Source organism: Hyperoodon ampullatus, assembly GCF_949752795.1.
Source record: "Hyperoodon ampullatus genome assembly, chromosome: 1".
Taxonomy (NCBI): Eukaryota; Metazoa; Chordata; class Mammalia; order Artiodactyla; family Ziphiidae; genus Hyperoodon; species Hyperoodon ampullatus.
In genome coordinates, this window is record NC_136914.1 from 61,605,758 (window position 1) to 61,624,374 (window position 18,617).

At 41.8% G+C, this 18,617-nt stretch overlaps 1 protein-coding gene across 1 annotated transcript in view; it reads right to left on the bottom strand.

Annotated features, from left to right (window-relative positions):
- Positions 1 to 1,462: 1,462 nt before the first annotated feature.
- The window catches only part of MICU1 (mitochondrial calcium uptake 1), a gene marked incomplete at both ends in the record, with an annotated part of 168,062 nt that continues 150,907 nt past the window's right edge, over positions 1,463 to 18,617 (bottom strand). The window contains 2 exon segments of the mRNA XM_079709270.1: positions 1,463 to 1,623; positions 7,491 to 7,580. Coding sequence (XP_079565396.1) covers positions 1,463 to 1,623; positions 7,491 to 7,580 — 251 coding nt within the window.

Sequence of the window (18,617 nt, forward strand, 5' to 3'; positions counted from 1 at the left end):
AAGAGCTGAAGGAGAGGTTTCTGGACCTGGAAGAAATGTCTAAGCCCATTAAGCTCAACCCTGTCATTTTATAGTTGAGAAAACAGATGGGAAATTCCTCGCTTGCTCAAGGTCACACTGAGTTAGTGGCAGAGTTGAATCCACATAAAACACTGGTTGCTATGGTTCTTTTCTTTTTTTTCTTGGCCGTGTTGCGCAGCTTGTGGGATTTTAGTTCCCCGACCAGGGACTGAACCCGGGCCCTCAGCAGTGAGAAGGCAGAGTCCTAACCACTGGACCGCCAGGGAATTCCCGGTTGCTGTGGTTCTTAACACTTAGGTCCACTGTACCAGATGATGTCTCATATCCCCCACCACCCTGTCTTGGTTCCTTCTCGTGGGGCATGAGTAATCAAGGACTACATTGGACCTGGTAGCCTTGGTCCAGGATGAAATGCTATCCAAACCTTGCTGGAAAATGCCACCACTAACCTCCAAATGCCCTCACTTTTTGTTTATGCCTGAAGTGCCTTCTCAACAGGAAGGACCAGGCTCTGGTGGAAAGAAAACAGGTCTGCTGCTAGGATATCAAAGCCAGTGGAGAAGTGAAATGAAAAGGGCCCCAGAGGACCCTAAAATAAAGGAGACAAGAGCCTTTGGTGGTGGTTGGTGGGGCTTTACTGCAAACCGTTATAATTAAAGTGCTATTTACAACTGTTTAAGACAGGGCAGACAGGCTCTGAGCCAGGACTCAGCTTCAGAGGCAGACGCCTGGAGCGGAAATGGCACTCGCAGGGGCCATGAGCTTAATCACTGCTGCTCCTTTAATAAGCACAGTCGTGCTGGAGTCTTCTTAGGGAGCCTGAGAGAAAAAGAAGGGAGTGGAGAGAGCCATGCAGCAGCTACTTTAAATTCCTAATCTTGCTCCATTCCCACTGTGCACATCACCTCAGAGCCACCCTGGGGACTGACACATATCCTTCCTCTGGCCCAGGCTTCCCACCAGCTCAGGGTGCCTGGGTCATCCTCGTTATCATTCATCACTGATTTCCTTTTTCTGCCAGAGGTTTTCCCAAATTGTAGCTTAAAAAACACCAGCAGGAGGAGAAGCAAGGAATGTCCTTGTTAATATAAATCCACACCAAGATGACTCAAGAAATGGGTGTTTCCCAGGGTTGGCAAGTACATGGATGGTTCCCGCATTCTTTGTCTGTAGGGTGCTTGAATGGGTAGTACTGTCGAACGTGCCAAAGGTCTGTGCTTTTAGGACCTGCTCATGTTTTTGAGGACCTCTAGGGAGAATCACTGGTTTAGAACAGGGCCTAGCAGAACACTGGGAGAGGGGAAACGATGAGTCCTGAGATCATTCCCAGGAGGAGGGGAGTACTACTTCTGGAAGCAGCAGCAGGGAGGGCTGTGCCAAGGCTCTGCCCAAGGGGCCAGGGTGCTTGGCCTGGAGGCGTGGCTCCTCGTGCAGTTCTGGGTTACTGTTTGGGCAAAGTGAAGTCCCAGGCAGTTTCCTGTGCACATTTCCACATGGCCTGCATGAGGCGGGTGAAGCCCATGTCTTTGGGCTTCTCCAGGCCTCTCATCAGCCGTTGCTTCATGATAGAAACAAATTCCTTATTGCTCAGCTCTCCGTTGCCTAGAAGAAGAGGCAAACACAACAGGGATAAGTGACGGCCTTGGAACAAAGACAATGAGACAATTCCATTGCTCACATCATGTAGGTCCCAAAGCCTAGTGCTCTCTCACAGCCGAACTCAATTCTCTTGGTTAAAAATGAACTGGTTTGTACTGTCCTTGATGTTTCCAATTGCAACTCAGTGATAGTTCAGTGTAGTGTGACAGAAGTTGAATGAGAATATAGATGTCAGGTCCTGTGCTAGGTGTTGAGAATAAAGAGATAAAAATGACTTTGTCCCTTGAAATACCATCAGGTTATGGGAGAGACAAGTACATTATTTCAGTAGTATGGTAAATGCCATAATGGGGTGAACAGAGGATGCTATGGGGGCACAGAGGAAGACTATCTAACCCAGCCTGGGGAAGGTGCAAGTACAGATCAGTAAAGGCTTCCTGGAGGTGACTCCTAAGTTGAATCCCAAAGGATGAGCAGGAAGTGGCCAAGCAGAGGGGAGTGAGACAGGGAAGGCATTCCAGTAGTGGTAGTAGCATAAGCAAAGGCACCTGTAGGAAGCAGCACAGCTGTTAGAGAACTACAAGGAGTTAGGTATTGCTGGACACACAAAGATAGGGGTATGGCCAGTAAACCAAAGAGGAAGGCAGGAGACAGGTCCTCAAGGATCTTGTATCCTTATGAAGGGGTTTGCACTTCATCTTTAGGGCAGGAAAGGACTGGGGGAGGGGAGTAAGATGTAGTTAGATTTCCATTTTGGGTAGATTTCTCAAGCTGGATGATGGTGACAGACTGGAGAGTGGCACAGATGGAGTGAGTATGGGAGCCAGTTAGGAGGCTGCTGCAATAGTCCAGGTGAGACATGATGAGGCTTTTCATGGTGAAAACTAAAATCAAAACCTGGCTTTGGGTTAAGCCCATTTTCTCATGGCTTCTCATTTGACTCTCTTAAGTGGCAGGCTCTCAGGTCTGGAGGAGAACCTGGAGAGCATCTGGTCTGACCCAAGGTCACTTCTCAAGCCACATGGAATAGTAACCACTCCAAAAGTAGAGGACAGTTACCATTTGACTAGATGCCCAGGAGTAAATGTCTGCTGATTAAAAGAATGGCAGCCATTACTGGTGGTGACAGGAAACTAGCAAACAGACCTCTACTAATGATCAGTCTGGGAAGAAAGTGGTAAGAGGGAATAATTGGTTTACTTCTGTATAGAGTACCTGAAAACCTAAACGGGCCCATGTTTGCTGTCTGAAAAGAGCATGGGCAGCCTCAGGGATACCTCAGAGCAAGATTAAAACAAACAAAAAACAGGTAAAGCTAACCTATGGCACTAGAAGTTAGGGAAGTGGCCGCCCTCGGGGGTATAAATGACCGGAGGGGAGAAGCACCAGGCAGCTCTGCGGTCCTGGTGATGTGCTGCTTCAGGATGATGCATGGGTGTGTTCAGTTTTAAAAAAGTTATCAAGCTCTACACTTATGGTATTTGCATTTTTTTGTATGTATATTATACTTTAACTTAAAAAGTTAAAAAGTAGCTTGGCTGGGCTGAAAGTTAATCAGTAATATGGCTTATTAAGAATGCAATTAAAAGAACAAAAAGGTCTAAATAGGATTCTTAATATTTTGTATAAAAAGAAGCTTAAGATGAAAAAACCTGAAGTTATTTTTATTTTTTTTTTGGCGGTGGCGCTTGCAGGATCTTAGCTCCCCGACGGGAGGATCAAACCTGTACCCTCGGGCAGTAAAAGCTCAGAGTCCTAACCATTGGACCAACAGGGAATTCCCAAAGCCTGAGGTTATTTCATTCAAACTACTCTGGGATTTGCTTCTTGCTTCCCTAAGGCCAGGGATGACCAGTCTGAACGGCCTTTGTTACCTGTGAATTGTATATATGACTGAATGTCATTTGTGTGCATGTGTGATCTGTGACTGCAACTCTAAATTCTGTGACAAACAAGTCTGTTTGAAAATCGGAATTCTCTGTCCCCTGGCATTTTGACCTAAGATCTTGCACTGGTAGAAATGACAATGGCTTTCAAATTTAATATCTACTTCCCTTTTCTGTAGATTAAGAAAATGAACCCCGGGCTTCCCTGGTGGGTTCGAGCCCTAGGCCAGGAAGATCCCACATGCCACGGAGCAACTAAGCCAGTGAGCCACAACTACTGAATCCCGTGTGCCACAACTACTTAAGCCCACGCACCTAGAGCCCATGCTCTGCAACAAGAGAAGCCACCACAATAAGAAGCCTGTGCACGGCAACGAAGAGTAGCCCCCACTCGCCGCAACTAGAGAAAGCCCGTGAGCAGCAATGAAAACCCAATGCAGCCAAAAAAAAAAATTAAAAAAATTAAAAAAACAAAAACAAACAAACAAACAAAAAGAAAATAAACCCCATTTACCACCAAAAGCAAAGGTAACAAAAGCAAAATAAACAAGTGGGATTATATCAAACTAAAAAGCTTCTGCACAGCAAAGGAAACCATCAACAAAATGAAAAGGCAATCTACTAGACAGAAGATATCTGCAAATCATATACTGATAAGGGGTTAAAATGCAAAATATATAGAGAATTCATGCAACTCAACAGCAAAAAACCGAACAACCTGACTAAAAAATGTGCAGAGGACCTGAACAGATGCTTCCCAAAGAAGACATACAAATAGCCAATAGACACATGAAAAGATGCTCAACATCACTAATCATCAGGGAAATGCAAATCAAAGCCACAATGAGATACCACCTCACACCTGTCAGAATGGCTGTTAACAACAACAACAACAACAACAACAAATAACAAGTGTTGGCCAGGATGTGGAGAAAAGGGAACCCTGTGCACTGTTGGAGAGAATGTAAATTGGTGCAGCCACCATGGGAAACAGTATGGAAGTTCCTCAAAAAATTAAAAATAAAACTACCATATGATCCAAATTCCAATTCTGGGTATTTATCTGAAAGAAACAAAAACACTAACTTGAAAAGATATATGAACCCCTATGTTCACTGTAGCATTATTTATAAGAGCTAAGACACAGAAACAACCTAAGTGTCTATGGACAGATGAATGGATGAAGAAAATGTGGTATGTGTGTGTGTGTATATATATTGTGTGTATGATGGAATATTATTCAGCTATAAAAAAGAAGGAAACTTTGCCATTTGTGACAACATGGATGGACCTTGAGGCCATTATGCTGACATAAATCAGAGAAAGACAAATACTGTATGATCTCACTTATACGTGGAATCTAAAACGAACAAACAAAAATAATTGAGTTCATAGATAAATAGAACAGATTGGAGGTTGCTAGAGGTGGGGGTGGAAGTGGATGAATTCTGGTGCAGGGATTCAAAAGGTACAAACTTCCAGTTATAAGTAAGTCATGGGGATATAATGTACAGCATGAAGACTATATTTAAAAACACTGTATTGCATATTTGCAAGTTGCTAAGAGAGTAGATCTTAAAAATTCTCATCATAAGAAAAAAAATTTGTAACATGTATGGTGACTAGACTTATTATGGTGATCATTTTGCAATATACACAAATACTGAATCATTATGTTGTACACCTGAAACTAATATGCTATATGTCAATTATGTCAATTAAAAAATTAGGTCCCAGAGATAAAATGATTTTTTAAAGGTAATAGAAGTAGATATTGATAGAGCCTCCTTCTAAAAGGCTGGAAAATCAAACATTTCCCAGGACTTCCCAGGAGAAGAGGGGAACTGGGATGCTGGCTGCCATTACTCCCATATTCACTTCACAAACCAGCTCTTGGATACTGGCTTCAAAAATTATAAAAATGTTCTTTGGAAAAAAACTCAAACTACCTAAAAATGATTAGAGTAAAAACAAAACCTGGGGAGAGTTACTCTCTCTGCAGCAGTGCTGTCCATTAGAAGTCTCTGCGATGAGGGAAACATTTTTATCTGTGCTATTTTCAATACAGGAGCCACCAGCCACGTGTGATACTGGAAGAAGTGAGTTTTAAATTGTATTCAATTTTAATTAATTTAAATTTAAATAACCACATGTAACTGTGGTATCATATTGGACAGGGCAGCTCTAGAGAATAACCATCCTTCCCTGTGGATGAGGACTCTCCTTGTCCTCGCTCTGGGGCTTCCTTTCACTCAGACCTCGGTTGTGGGTTCAGGGGGGAGATTTAAATAACTCAGGTTCAACTTAAAAAGTTAATGAGGACTTCCCTGGTGGTGCAGTGGTTGGGAATCCACCTCCCAATGTAGGGGACGTGGGTTCGATCTCTGGTCAGGGAACTAGATCCCACATGCATGCCGCAGCTAAGAGTTTGCATGCCACAACTAAGTAACCCACCTGCCGCAACTAAGACCTGGCACAACTAAAAAGAAAAAACAAACAAAAAGTTAATGAACACCTGTTATGTGCAAAGTACTGTCTGAGGTCCTATTTGCAGGGGAGGGGGGATCCAAAGGTGAACAGGACTTGTAACTACCCATAAAAAGCTCACAATTTGGTAGGGACATTAAGTCACATACACAGAGATGGAGTGTAACATGCAGCAATGCGGACAAATTGAACCAAGTTAAGGAATAAAAAAACCAGAGTGATTCATTATGCTGGGATCAAAAGGGAAGGTTTCACACATGCAGGAGCTTTTCATCTGTTCTTGAATTCTGTGAGCCTAGCTTCCTGGAGGAAGATGAACAGTGAATCCTGGCTGTGAGACAGGGAATGGAGGTCATATAGTACACAGGGATGCAGTGTGCTTTTGGTTCAAGTCCTGGATTTGCTATCTAATACTACCTTTGTGATCCTGGGAAAACTACTTAACCTCTCTGAGTTGCAGCTTCCTTATCTGTAAAATGTGGTTAATAACTACTCCTGTGTCAGAGGATTAAACAAGCAGCTTGCACAGTGTATCTGGCTCATAGTAAGCAATGAAAAAACTGTGAGATAACTAATAAGGACCTACTGTATAGCACAGGGGACTCTACTCAGTACTCTATAATGGTCTATATGAGAGAAGAATCTAAAAAAGGGTGGAGAGATGTGTATGTATAACTGATTCACTTTGCTGCATGCCTGAAACTAATACAACATTGTAAATCAACTATACTCCACTATACTCAACTATACTCTATACTCTTTTTAATTTTTAAAAATAAAGTAAAAATTTAAAAATTTAAGGCAAAAAAAAAAGAGAGAAAAAACTGTGAGCCTCCATTGTTAATATTATCATCATTACATCAGCCAACATAGCTGAGAAATAAGGCCAGAGCAGAACCAGGATCTCTTAAGTGGGCTAAATAAACTGCAGAGTGCTCACAGACACAACAGACCTTGGTGTGCAGCTGGAATGCTATGATGGGTTGTAAATGACTGAAATGTGCCCTGGGTGGTGGAGTGATCAGTGCCATCTTCTTCCTAGAGACATTCAAATATTCAAGTGCTCCTATCTACTAAGCACTAAGCTGGGTCTAAATTTTTTATTTTTTTTTGGCCGTGCCACACGGCATGCGGGATCTTAGTTCCCCAACCAGGAATCGAACCCGTGCCCCCTGCAGTGGAAGCGGGGAGTCCTAAACACCGGACCACCAGGGAATTCCCTTGTTTTTATTTTTAAGATCCTTAGGGTCATAAATGAATTTAGGCCTACAGGCAAATTAGAATTATAAGAAGAAATGGAGAACACAAGCCAGGACCAGGGGTGATATTTCTCAATGTCATGAGTCTGAGGGCTGAGCTACTGATGTGGGAAATGGGGAAGTTGAAGCAGTCTAGGCTGGTACCCTGGAGCTGGCTGCAAGGCTCCATCATAAAAGTGTCTACTTCAAGGGCAGTAAGGCTTGGTTTTTCCGCCAGACTCCAGGGGGCCCCACTCACCATCACAGTCAAAGAGCGCAAACACCACATCACACACGTGATCTGAGAGTTCCACTTTAGCCACTGTCCTGGCCACCTGCTGCATGGTTACTGAAAGAAGAAAGATGTTGAGTTAGCACAGCAGAGGGACTTTCGTTTTGCTTTCTCTGAATGGAAGGATAAAACTGTTCAGTCACAATAAAAAATTTTCAAGTGTATTTACGTCACATTTAAGAAAATGATAATTCAGTTTTTAATCCATAACCCCCTTTCCTTTTCACTTCAGATTCCATTTTCTTTCTACTGCTGCCACAGTTTAGGAGGTATATATAATTAAGTAAGGATGCCTGATACTAAATTTATAGAGAAAGTAGATTGGAGGTTACCAGGGGCTGGGGAGTTAGTGGTTAATCGGTACAGATTTTTTGTTTGGGGTGATGGAAACGTTTTGGAAATAGTGGTGATGGTTGTACAACACTGTGAATGTAATTAATGCCACTGACTTACATACTTAAAAATGGTTTAAATGGCAACTTTTGTTATATATGTTTTACCACAATAAAAATTTAAAAAGTGAAAATCCACATAATATTTAAGGATGGAATTCTAAGTCTTCAGCATGCAGTGGTGGCTTTTCTAATAAATTATTACCAGAAGAGTGCCTTGAAAAATAATAAAGAATGCCTGATAGTCTCCATCTTGGCATTTCCCTCCCACTGGAAAGAACACAATAACAAAAAGTCAAGGAAATAATAAGGCAGAGAAAGGATGGGGAAGTGGGGAACAAGGAGACTTGTCTGAGTGCACTGAGGCTTCACCCACCGGTTACTGACTGACAGTGGAGAATCTGCATGGCTGAGCTCCTGCCCTTCCTCCCAACAGGTTTTCCATCAGCCACTTTGTCTTTTCCAACCGTGCCCCTTGGGAGAAGCAGTGGCCCCATCTCACTAGATCAATGCAGTCTCTTTTTTTTTCCCCAGATCTCATCAGAAAATCTCTTCTCTCTTGCCATTTTTTCTTTCTTTGACATTTACTGTTAAACACTAGCAATCACGTGAGAACTGGGTTCTCACAAAAAACAAGCCAGGAAGGACTAGGCAATTTCCCCTGCCTTCTCTGCCATTTATCCTCAAGCCTGATCCAGCTACATCTATAAATTATGTTATTGCTTATAGACACACTCTTAAGTGAGGTAAAACTCAGAGGAAAGAAAAAGATGAATTTCTATTTATGAACCAACTAGCAACGAAGTGTTCATATCTATAAACCTCAGATTAGATTCTTCTAGAAGCAATGTGAGCTTAAACTAAAGGCAGTGTGCCTTCTCTGCTTATTTCATTCCTATAATTTCAGTTCTTTCTTGTTATTTTTTTCCTGCATTTGCTCTTTCACTTCACCTCTATAGCCTCCATTATATTCACCACGGGGCCCCTGAGGTCAGCTGATACAAATGCCAGAACAATGCAGAGGAGCAAGGTGACACAGTAGAAAAACTGTGCTTGCAAGTCACAGGACCTGAGCTCTAGTCCTGGCTCCATCAACTTGCTGTGGTGGAGTCACCTGATCTCTTTAGGTATAATATTCTCATATTCAAATGAGGGGATGCCACAGGATAGCTGCTGAGGTGGCTTAGTAGTGCAAAGAATGGTTTATTGGCATCTTCTAGAATCTGAGGGTGAGGGCTAGGGGTGGAGGTACACAGAAACAGCTGAAGATCTTGTGTGGCGAAGGGTAGAAGAAAGGTATAAAGGCCACAAGCTGGGCTGTACCTTAGTGTCCACAGCCTCTGGCTGGAGGGGGACTAGGCTGCTCACGAGGGTGGGAAGAGTCAGATTCCTCCTCCTGCAGCTTTAGGTTACTGCTCATACTGCCCCTCTTCCCGAGATGTGAGTTAGAGTGAAAGAGGAATCAACTCCCTTGGAACTAAAAGACTTAAGCAGAATATATTATTGTGTGGATGTTCACGAGATGTGGTTAAGTGCTGATGGGGGAGATGGAGCCTCTACAAGACTGTAGAAGTTCTAGGGTTTAGAAACAGCCTCGTAGGTCTAGACACTTGATTCTCTCAGTCGGCTCAGGAAGAACTGATTCCTGCTAACTAAATGGCCCGGGGAAGGAAGAGAAACCAGAAGGCCAATTCACAATGAAAATAGTAACTGTTAAGAGAACTAAACTGATGACAGCTGGTCATTACACTTCTCAGTAGGAAAATCTACTAAGGAAACTCAGTTCACCTCAGAAGATTGCTCAGTGAAAAGAGAATCAGATCAGAAGACACTGGATGCTCTCAAACTGTGATCATTTACTGAATTACCCTTTGCGGCCACAGAAATGTGTCCTGAGAAGTGGCTCAAAACCTGTTCTATGTAGATAAACATGAATGCTTTATGTTAACCATTTCTTTCTCTATCAATGTTTGTTAACCATGCCTTTTTCACACCAATACCACACCTGTTATAACTGATAACTACCCTCTTTTTCTCTTTCCCAGTTCCATTTTCTCAGGGCAGAGTGCCTATTGCCAATTCTTTTTTTTTTTTTTTTTTTTTGCGGTATGCGGGCCTCTCACTGTTGTGGCCTCTCCCGTTGCGGAGCACAGGCTCTGGACGTGCAGGCTCAGCGGCCATGGATCATGGGCCCAGCCACTCCGTGGCATGTGGGATCCTCCCGGACCGGGGCATGAACCCGTGTCCCCTGCATAGGCAGGCGGACTCTCAACCACTGCGCCACCAGGGAAGCCCGCCAATTCTTTTTTTAAAATTGGAGTATAGTTGCTTTACAGTGTTGTGTTAGTTTCTACTGTACAGCAAAGTGAATCAGCTACACATATACCTATATCCCCTGTTTTTTGGATTTCCTTCCCATTTAGGTCACCACAGAGCACTGAGTAGAGTTCCCTGTGCTATATAGTAGTGCTAATTCTTCTTGATGCTCCAAGTGCCTATCCTTTTCCCATGAAGATAGACTCTTTCCTCTAAATAAACCATTAACTAAATAATATCCAAGAATGTCAGTGAGAGCTCTCGGCTTTTTTTTTTTTTTTAGTGGAAAGCTCATTAAAGTGGTATTAAGTGGTTGTAGAATAGGGACTTCTGGAAGCCACTGTCAGGAATCCCTCATTACAAATACCATCTCTTGACAGAACAGTTACAGAACATGTTCCATCTCACATGGAGAGGGCTCTGATGCCATCTGTACTACAGGAGCTAAGTTATTCAAACCACTGGGATGTTACCAGCCAGCAAAGAGCCTGGCTGGGGTGCCCTTTCACAGTCCAAGATCCTCAGATAAGCCCCCAGTGTGTGAATCAGAGCAGTGGAGGAAACAAACATTAAACTAGCTGGTGAGCTGTACAGCCAAGAGCACTTGGGACAAGTAGGATGACAGCAGATTACAAGCCAAGTGCTTGACAGCTGGTCCTGAGAGTTGGCTCATTCAGATTTGCTTCCACATCTCTGAACCACAAAGCCATAATTAAATCACAGCAAGGATAACAATCCCTCACCCCCTCCGCCCCAGATCTCAACTTCCCCGTGCAGACCAGTTGTTGGTACTGGAATTTGGGCCTCCCTTATTTGATGATGCTAATTGATTGATGGTTGGGATTCTAATATGAAAGATGTCTCTATGGAGCATGAAGTCACCCTGGAGAAGGCCTACGTTTCCAAGGCCTATCTATTCCTTTGGTACAAATCTGGTCCAGCTGCCTGAACAATAGATGGACATGAGATTGTGTGATTTCTACTAGATTGGGGTGGGGAGGAATTTGCAGAAGCGTGCTGAATTGGCACTCAAAAACATGTTAACCATCTGGCTTTTTGAAAAGTCCAGGCAGAATCTGAATTGTGCCAGGACCCCCAATTTACTCTCTGGCACAGTCCATGACTGGACAATTCAGCATCAGACAGAAACACATACTGAGTTTGTGTGATTATAATGTCAGAAGCTATATTACATAAAACTATTCACAACAGTAGTTGAACAGAGGAAAGGAGAGTTCTGGAAGGATAAGAGCCCAAACAACCACTTGGAATCAGAATCTTAGAACTGGAAGAGACCTCAGAGGTAAATGCAGAGAATTTGAATAACTTGCCCAGGGTCACAAAGCTAGCTAGTAGCACAGCTGGGTCTAGAATCTGGGTCTTTTGACTTCCAGCCAATGCTCTTTTCCCTATACACACTGGATCCACTCGATCCCTTATATGGACAACGGATCCCCCCATGAATCTGTCACTCTGTTTTTTTTTTTTTTTTTTGGCTGAACCTCATGGCTTGCATGATCTTAGTTCCCTGACACCCTCGGCAGTGAAAGCGCAGAGTCTTAAATCACTGGACCGCCAGGGAATTCCCATGAATCTGTCACGCTGAACAAGAGAAAGAGCTCACATGAAAGAAAAGCCAAGTTGGGGATTACTCCTTGCTAGTGGGCAGGGACGAATAACTGAGTAACAACTAGGGGTTGTGAAGAGCCAGCATTATAGTTTGACCACAGATCTGATTGCCCTATACATTATAGCATTCCCTTGGAACACATACTGACAATTTTAAGAACTTAAAGAAGTTTATTAAGATGCAACCCAATGAAAAGCATATGAAACAAAGGTGGCCCTGGGAGCTTCTATACTTCTGATGCATAGACAGACCTACGGACAGTGTGACCCAGTTAGGAACTGCCTGTCTCTTCCTAATGCAAAGATGTTTGGAAAGGTGATATGCCACGTTGGGTTGACAGTCTCTAGCTGTGCGGCCATGTGATTATTCCTGTCTTCCTGGACTGCAGTGGAGAAAATCAAAAGCTGGCTGGTGACTGCCAAGGTTAAGTGAGGGAAGACATTTCTGCTTCAGCTTTGGAAGGGCTTATGATGCAGAGGTCCTAGTTTCTTAAATCCATACCTAGATGGCTTTGGGGAAGGCAGGGACAGGGGAAGGTTTTTCCTTTAAAAAGCACCTGTCCTTTCTTTTGCATCTTCTTCCAAGATACTTTGGCTAATACAACATACACAATTTCAGCCTGACTGAAGGGGTGTGGGCGGGGAGGAGAGGACAATATTTAGGATGACAAGCAATTTAAGAAGCCAAGAGCAATGCAGTATACTAATAATGAAAAATATAACAATTCTGTGTTCCGCACGGTGCTTCTGAGCTGCAGGCAGGTTGACCCCCTCTGTGTGCTCAGGCAGTCCACCGTCAGAGGAGATGCTGGTGATCCTGGCTCTTAAATACTGGTATATGCCACAGAGAAAATCTGTGGTCAGGTTTTCTGAATCTCAGAGCATCATCCCAGATGACTGCTTCAATGGGCTTACATGATTAATCTAGTAAAACTGATTTACAGTAAGGTTTTGCCATTGTCCAGTATTGTATCTGGCGTCATTAAAAACGCTCAACACATTTTGTCCACAAAGGGCAAGCATTTGTATCAGCACCATTAGGCAGTGATTTCAGGTGCCATGCTCAGAGGGCAATCACAGTTCAGTGGGGGAAACCATACAAACCATTAAGATGGAGAAATACATAGGAGAACTATCAGACATTAACAGACACATATGGGTCACAGTGGAATAGTCTGTACTTCGTTGGAGGTACATTTTGGATCCTAATTCTAAAGGATTAAAGAGACATACTGCTCCAGATTTGGCAGGTACAATAGTAGGTGATGGGGGATGGGGGTCTGAGTAAAGTACTGAAAACAGGAAAGGATGCTAATGACTGACTAGAGAGCTAGAACAGAGGTACAGGTGGGGACGAGATTTTGCAGGAGGCCAGTCAAGTCTCCTTGCAGGGAAACCTTTATAACACAGCCAGGTCTTATTTGGAGACCAATTTACCATATTAACTTGCTTTTCCCTCTTTGACTCTTTAAATTTTCATTATTTTTTATATTAAAAAGTTATTTTTCATTAGATAATACATTCAGCTGTTTCAAATTCAAATGGTACAAAAGCGCTGAAATCTCCCTCCCAAACTTATACCCCCGCCCCCTAGTTGTCCAGAGGCAACCAGTATCTCCAGTTTGCCCAGAAATATTTTATAGATATAAAATCAAATATTTATTCTTCCCTTCTTCCCACAAAATGGTGATACACTGAATGGTTCTGCTTGACTCATTTAACAATATATCTAAGAAATAATTCCATTCCAATACATAAACAGTTCTTTTTTTAATAGCTGCATAGTATTCCACCAAGAGGATGTATCATTATTTAGATAACCACTTCCTCATATTATTCTAACCACAATTTTGAGGAGGAAGTGCCTTTTATCTCCCCTTTACAAAATTACTTCTTTGGTGGGCTATGGTTGTCAGCTTCAACAGAGTCTGAATCTCTGACGGCTAAAGTTGAAAGCAACTGAGATATTTAAGTTCAGTTTGCTGAAATTATGCCAAAAGGCTAAATACTCTTCACCTTAACGAGTGTCTTATAAAAACTTCAGAGGCTTCTAAGGGTAGTAACCCCTTAAGCCCCCCAAAAGCAGCATATGTGTTAAATAGTAATCTCTATACTTCCCCAGTTGGTATAATTCCTTTCTGATCCTTTTCATAGCAGGATGTAATGTTGGCTGATGTTGTTCTCACTTATCTATTTAAGTGGATGTTTTGGCAGTTTATCCTACCCTCACTCTCCTCTCTCCCCCAGTGGTAATCATGAATCCCTAAAGCAGCTCCCTTCCTCCTTGGGGCACTTATATATAATTTTACTAAATCACAACATATTCAAAGCAACATAGTTAAGCCAGAATCAATCTTTAGAATTGCTAAGTAACTAAATTAGGGGAAAAAAATCAGGTCTCTGCAGAGAAAGTGCCTCATGAAGCAAACGTTTCTTTCAGAATTTGAGCTTCCCTGCCTACATCATGAATAATTGTGTTTAAAAAATTGATGACTTTGTCTTAAATGAATGAAATCCTGGCCAACACTCCTCTTCACACATAAATGTTTTTACAAAATGCAATAATGAACTGAAGCATAGGGGCTTGCCTCCACAAACTTTAAAAGAATTTATAAAATAGGAGCTTTTTTTCCCATAACCTCTTCCCCACACGTCTTTATGACATTCCCATTTCCTGCCTTCGTTCTATGGCTGTCTGGGGATGCTCTCCCATACATTTTTGCTGTGAACTTTTCCCTATTTCTCCCATAAAAGCACTAAGTCCCCAGTAGAATTCTCTAGGTCCTTCTCGTGGCAGTGGATGCCGCGTACTAAAGAGAACAGTGGTATGGAAGTGAGTGAACCTGAATCTCTGGTCTCAGTTTTGCATCGCACTAGCTGTGATTTGAGCAAGTCATTTTCCTTCAAGTGTAAACAAAGAGGTTGAAACAATAAAGCAAGGGTTTAAGTAAAATGATTTCTAAGCTCTTTTCTAGCCCTAAAATTTTATGACTGCCATTCTTAACGTCTTTTTAGATAATATGGCTTAGATCAGTTAAAATGTCCATATCTTCAGAAGTCCTCAAAGAATAGAATGGTGGTAATTTCTGGTATGGTGGGTAGAATTCTGAGATGGTTCTCAACATCCCCACACCCTGTAAAATCTCCTCTCTTTGAATGTGGGCAGGACCTGTGAATAGGATGTGATACCACTCTTGTGATTAGGTTACTTTATATGGAAAAGGTAATGGGATAGTCACTCCCATGATTACAGTTATATAAGAACCCATCTCAGCACACTGGGGAAAGAGATTCTCCTGCTGGCTTTGAAGAAGTGAGCTGCCATATTGTAAGAGGGCCTGTGAGAGGGCCGTATAGCAAGGAACTGCAGCAGCCTGCTGCGAGTGACAGCCAGCAAGAAAAAGGGACATCAGTCCTACAACCAAAAGGAAATGAATTCTGCCAAGAACCCAGGTGAGCTTGGAAGAGGACTATGAACTCCAGATGAGAAAGCAGTCCTCCTGATGTCTTGATTTCAGCCTTGTTAAGACTCTGAGCAGAGAACCCAGTTATGCTATGCTCAGACCCTGACTTATAGAAACTAGGGGATAAATAGGTGGTATTTTAAGCTGCAAATTTGTAGTAATTTGTTATAAGCAAGAAAGTTAAGTAGGGAAGGTATTTATGGTTGGGAATGTCCTTTTGAGGTTCCTCAAATCATACTTTATATACAGCTACACTCATTCTAGGTACATTTTATGGAACTGTCACTTTTCTGCAACTACTATACCAAGCTCCATAAACTAGCTCTTATAGAGGCACTAGCCAAGATCTAATTAAGTTTTAAATTTCTTAACAAGAAAATAAATTAAAACTGCCATGCTTCTTTTGGGAATTCAACAGCCTTGCTCTGATTTCAAATGTATCTGATAATTATAAGTTAGTTCATTTTCATACGGATTTGGATATTTAGGCTGTAACATGTCCCTTAAAACATTACAACATTCAGTAAAAAGCTGATTATTTATAGAATTTCAAATCTGGAAGAACGCTTGGAGATAATTAGTATAACTCTAACTTGAGGTCAGAGAAATTGTGACTTGCCCATGTGTCAAGGAAATTAATGACATGGGAAGGTGTCATACTCCTATCATTCTCCCCCTCACCCTAGGTTTTTATTAGAGCTTTAGCATCCTTTTCAGGATCTGACCATGTTTAGAATTAATTCACTCATTTATTCAACATTAATTAAATATCTACTGTATAAACATACATAATTCTTCCAGGCTCAGAGTAGGACACAAAGATGTGGAAAACATGGTTCTCGTCCTCAAGAGTTTACAGTCCAGTAGAAAATTCCCCCTTGAATGCTGTGGATACTAGAGATATTAATACTGCTTAGATATTCCTAGGAACAGAGAAGTTAAATAATGATAATGCCTTCTGAAAGCAATGATCTCAAGAATTTTTGGATGAATGATGAAACTCAGGAGAAACTAAAAGCTCCAATCTTCCTATTTAAAAAATACAAAAAAACCCAACTTATAACTTCTAAACTAATATGAATCTCAAAAAGTATCTACTGAAAAAAGCAGTAGATACTACTTTCTAAGAGAACAAAATTAAGCCTCATCAGGTTCTAGGATTTTTTTTTTAATAATAATTTTTTGGGACTCCTCTGGTGGCCCAGTAGTTAAGACTCTGCCTGCCAATGCAGGGGACATGGGCTCGATCCCTGGTCTGGGAGGATCCCACATGCCGTGGAGCAACTAAGCCCGTGCGCCACAACTACTGAGCCTGCACACTAGAGCCTGCAAGCCACAACTACTGAGCCTGTGTGCCACAACTACTGAAGCCCGTGTGCCTAGAGCCCGTGCTCTGCAACAAGAGAAGCCACTGCAATGAGAAGCCCACGCACCGCAAAGAAGAGTAGCCCCTGCTTGCCGTAACTAAAGCCCGCGCGCAGCAATGAAGACCTAAAGCAGCCAAAAATAATAATAATAATAATAAATTAATTAATTAATTAACTAAAAAAATAAGATAAACAGGCAGAGGAAAGTTAGTACCTTGGGGTTGAAGACAGAGCAGGCAGCTGTGTATAGTCATAATTTCAATCTAGTATAGTAATTTAGGGTTATCTCATTTAATTTTCACAATAGCCCTGAGGCAAGTAGCCTTTATCACCGTTCTACAGATCAGGAAACTGAGGTTTTGAGAGTTTCAGTGATTTGTTTAAAGTCACAAAGCTAGTGATTAATAGGGACTCAAAATCAGGTTGGAGTTTAAACCCAAAATTTATGCTTACAAATGTCTTGCATATATTTAGCTCTCAATAAATGCTAGATATTGGAACTGTCTCTAAAAGTATAAGAAAGTATTGCTACACCAACGAGTAGAGGTGATGAGGAACAGCTGGATCGTTAAAAGCTGAGCAGTCCATCCACATCTGTATATCCTATAATTTGATGTTCAGAAACTGACAGCTTAGTATATACATATGTCTTTTCTGTTCTGTGGTATCCTTTAAAGGGATACTAACTTTCCTTGCTAAATGACCTTATTTAAGTAACTTTAGGCTTTTGTGTATTGGTTTCTTCACCATAAAGTAATATGGTCAGAAAAGTGAAGAACACAGATGTGTCTACTAAGATGTTCCTGTGTGGGATAAGAAGCTAGATTAGACAACTCCAAGAGTCTGTGTCACTGTAGGGTATGCATTACAGATGTCAGAGCGTGTCTGAGTGGGAGAACCTGATCCTGAACAGAAGAAACAATTGTAGGGGGAAAATGTCATATTTCATCTTCAAGAGAAGGATACTAACTCCAAAACATCATAGTTTACCAAAAGGACTTTATTCTCACCCAAGAATGGTCAACTCTTAGCCAAAGGGAACTGGGAGGAAATAGCCTAGAGCCTGTCTTCCCTAAGCTATTGAGAACCACAGTTCAAAATGGTGAACCTGCATTGTCTCCTCCTGGATTGCGTTTCAGCAAAGATTTTCAAATTCCAGCAGCATTTTGGGATATACTGAGAGACAATATGACGGTGTGGAAAGAACACAGACTGGGATCAGAGAGACCTGAGCTTGAATTCTAGCTCTACTTAGCAGGGTAACCAAGAGTAAGCTGCTTCATTTTATATTTCCTTATTCATAAAATGGGGGATAATACTACCTAACTTTCAGTAAAAATACTTGGGATTGCAGAGAGTATCCTGTAGGGGATATGCCACAGGTTTTACTCTTTATTTTCTTGGCTTGTCAGGTAATAAGGTAAACTGTATGTATAGGACGACTATAAAGAATTAAGGACAACCATGTCATAAATTATGATTTTCAGTTTAAGTGGGCTTGTGCTGGGGCATGAGTACTAAAGGCCATGGCCTATATTTGTGTGATTATTTCCTGTATTATAGTTCAAAGTACATGGGGGACACAACTGGACCTACAAGTTTCCCAAATCTCTAATATCCTAAGGTGCTTATAATGGGGCTTTACCATACCTAGAAACCTTTTATTCTCTGGCAGAAATGAGAATACTCTAAGTCATACAGGCCATAGCTCATTCTAGAGCTCCAACTAAAATAATTTCTAACTTTTCCATCATAGGATGCCATGGGGAAGGAGTCATGTTCAATTTTCCATTACTTTCTTCAGCAGACTAGGTAAATCATTCAGACAGCCCTTGAGAGGTTATATATCTAATTTTATGCCCAGTATGTACATGAATAAGCAATAGAACCAATTCCTCTTAAGTGCTAAACAAAAGAGATGACCTA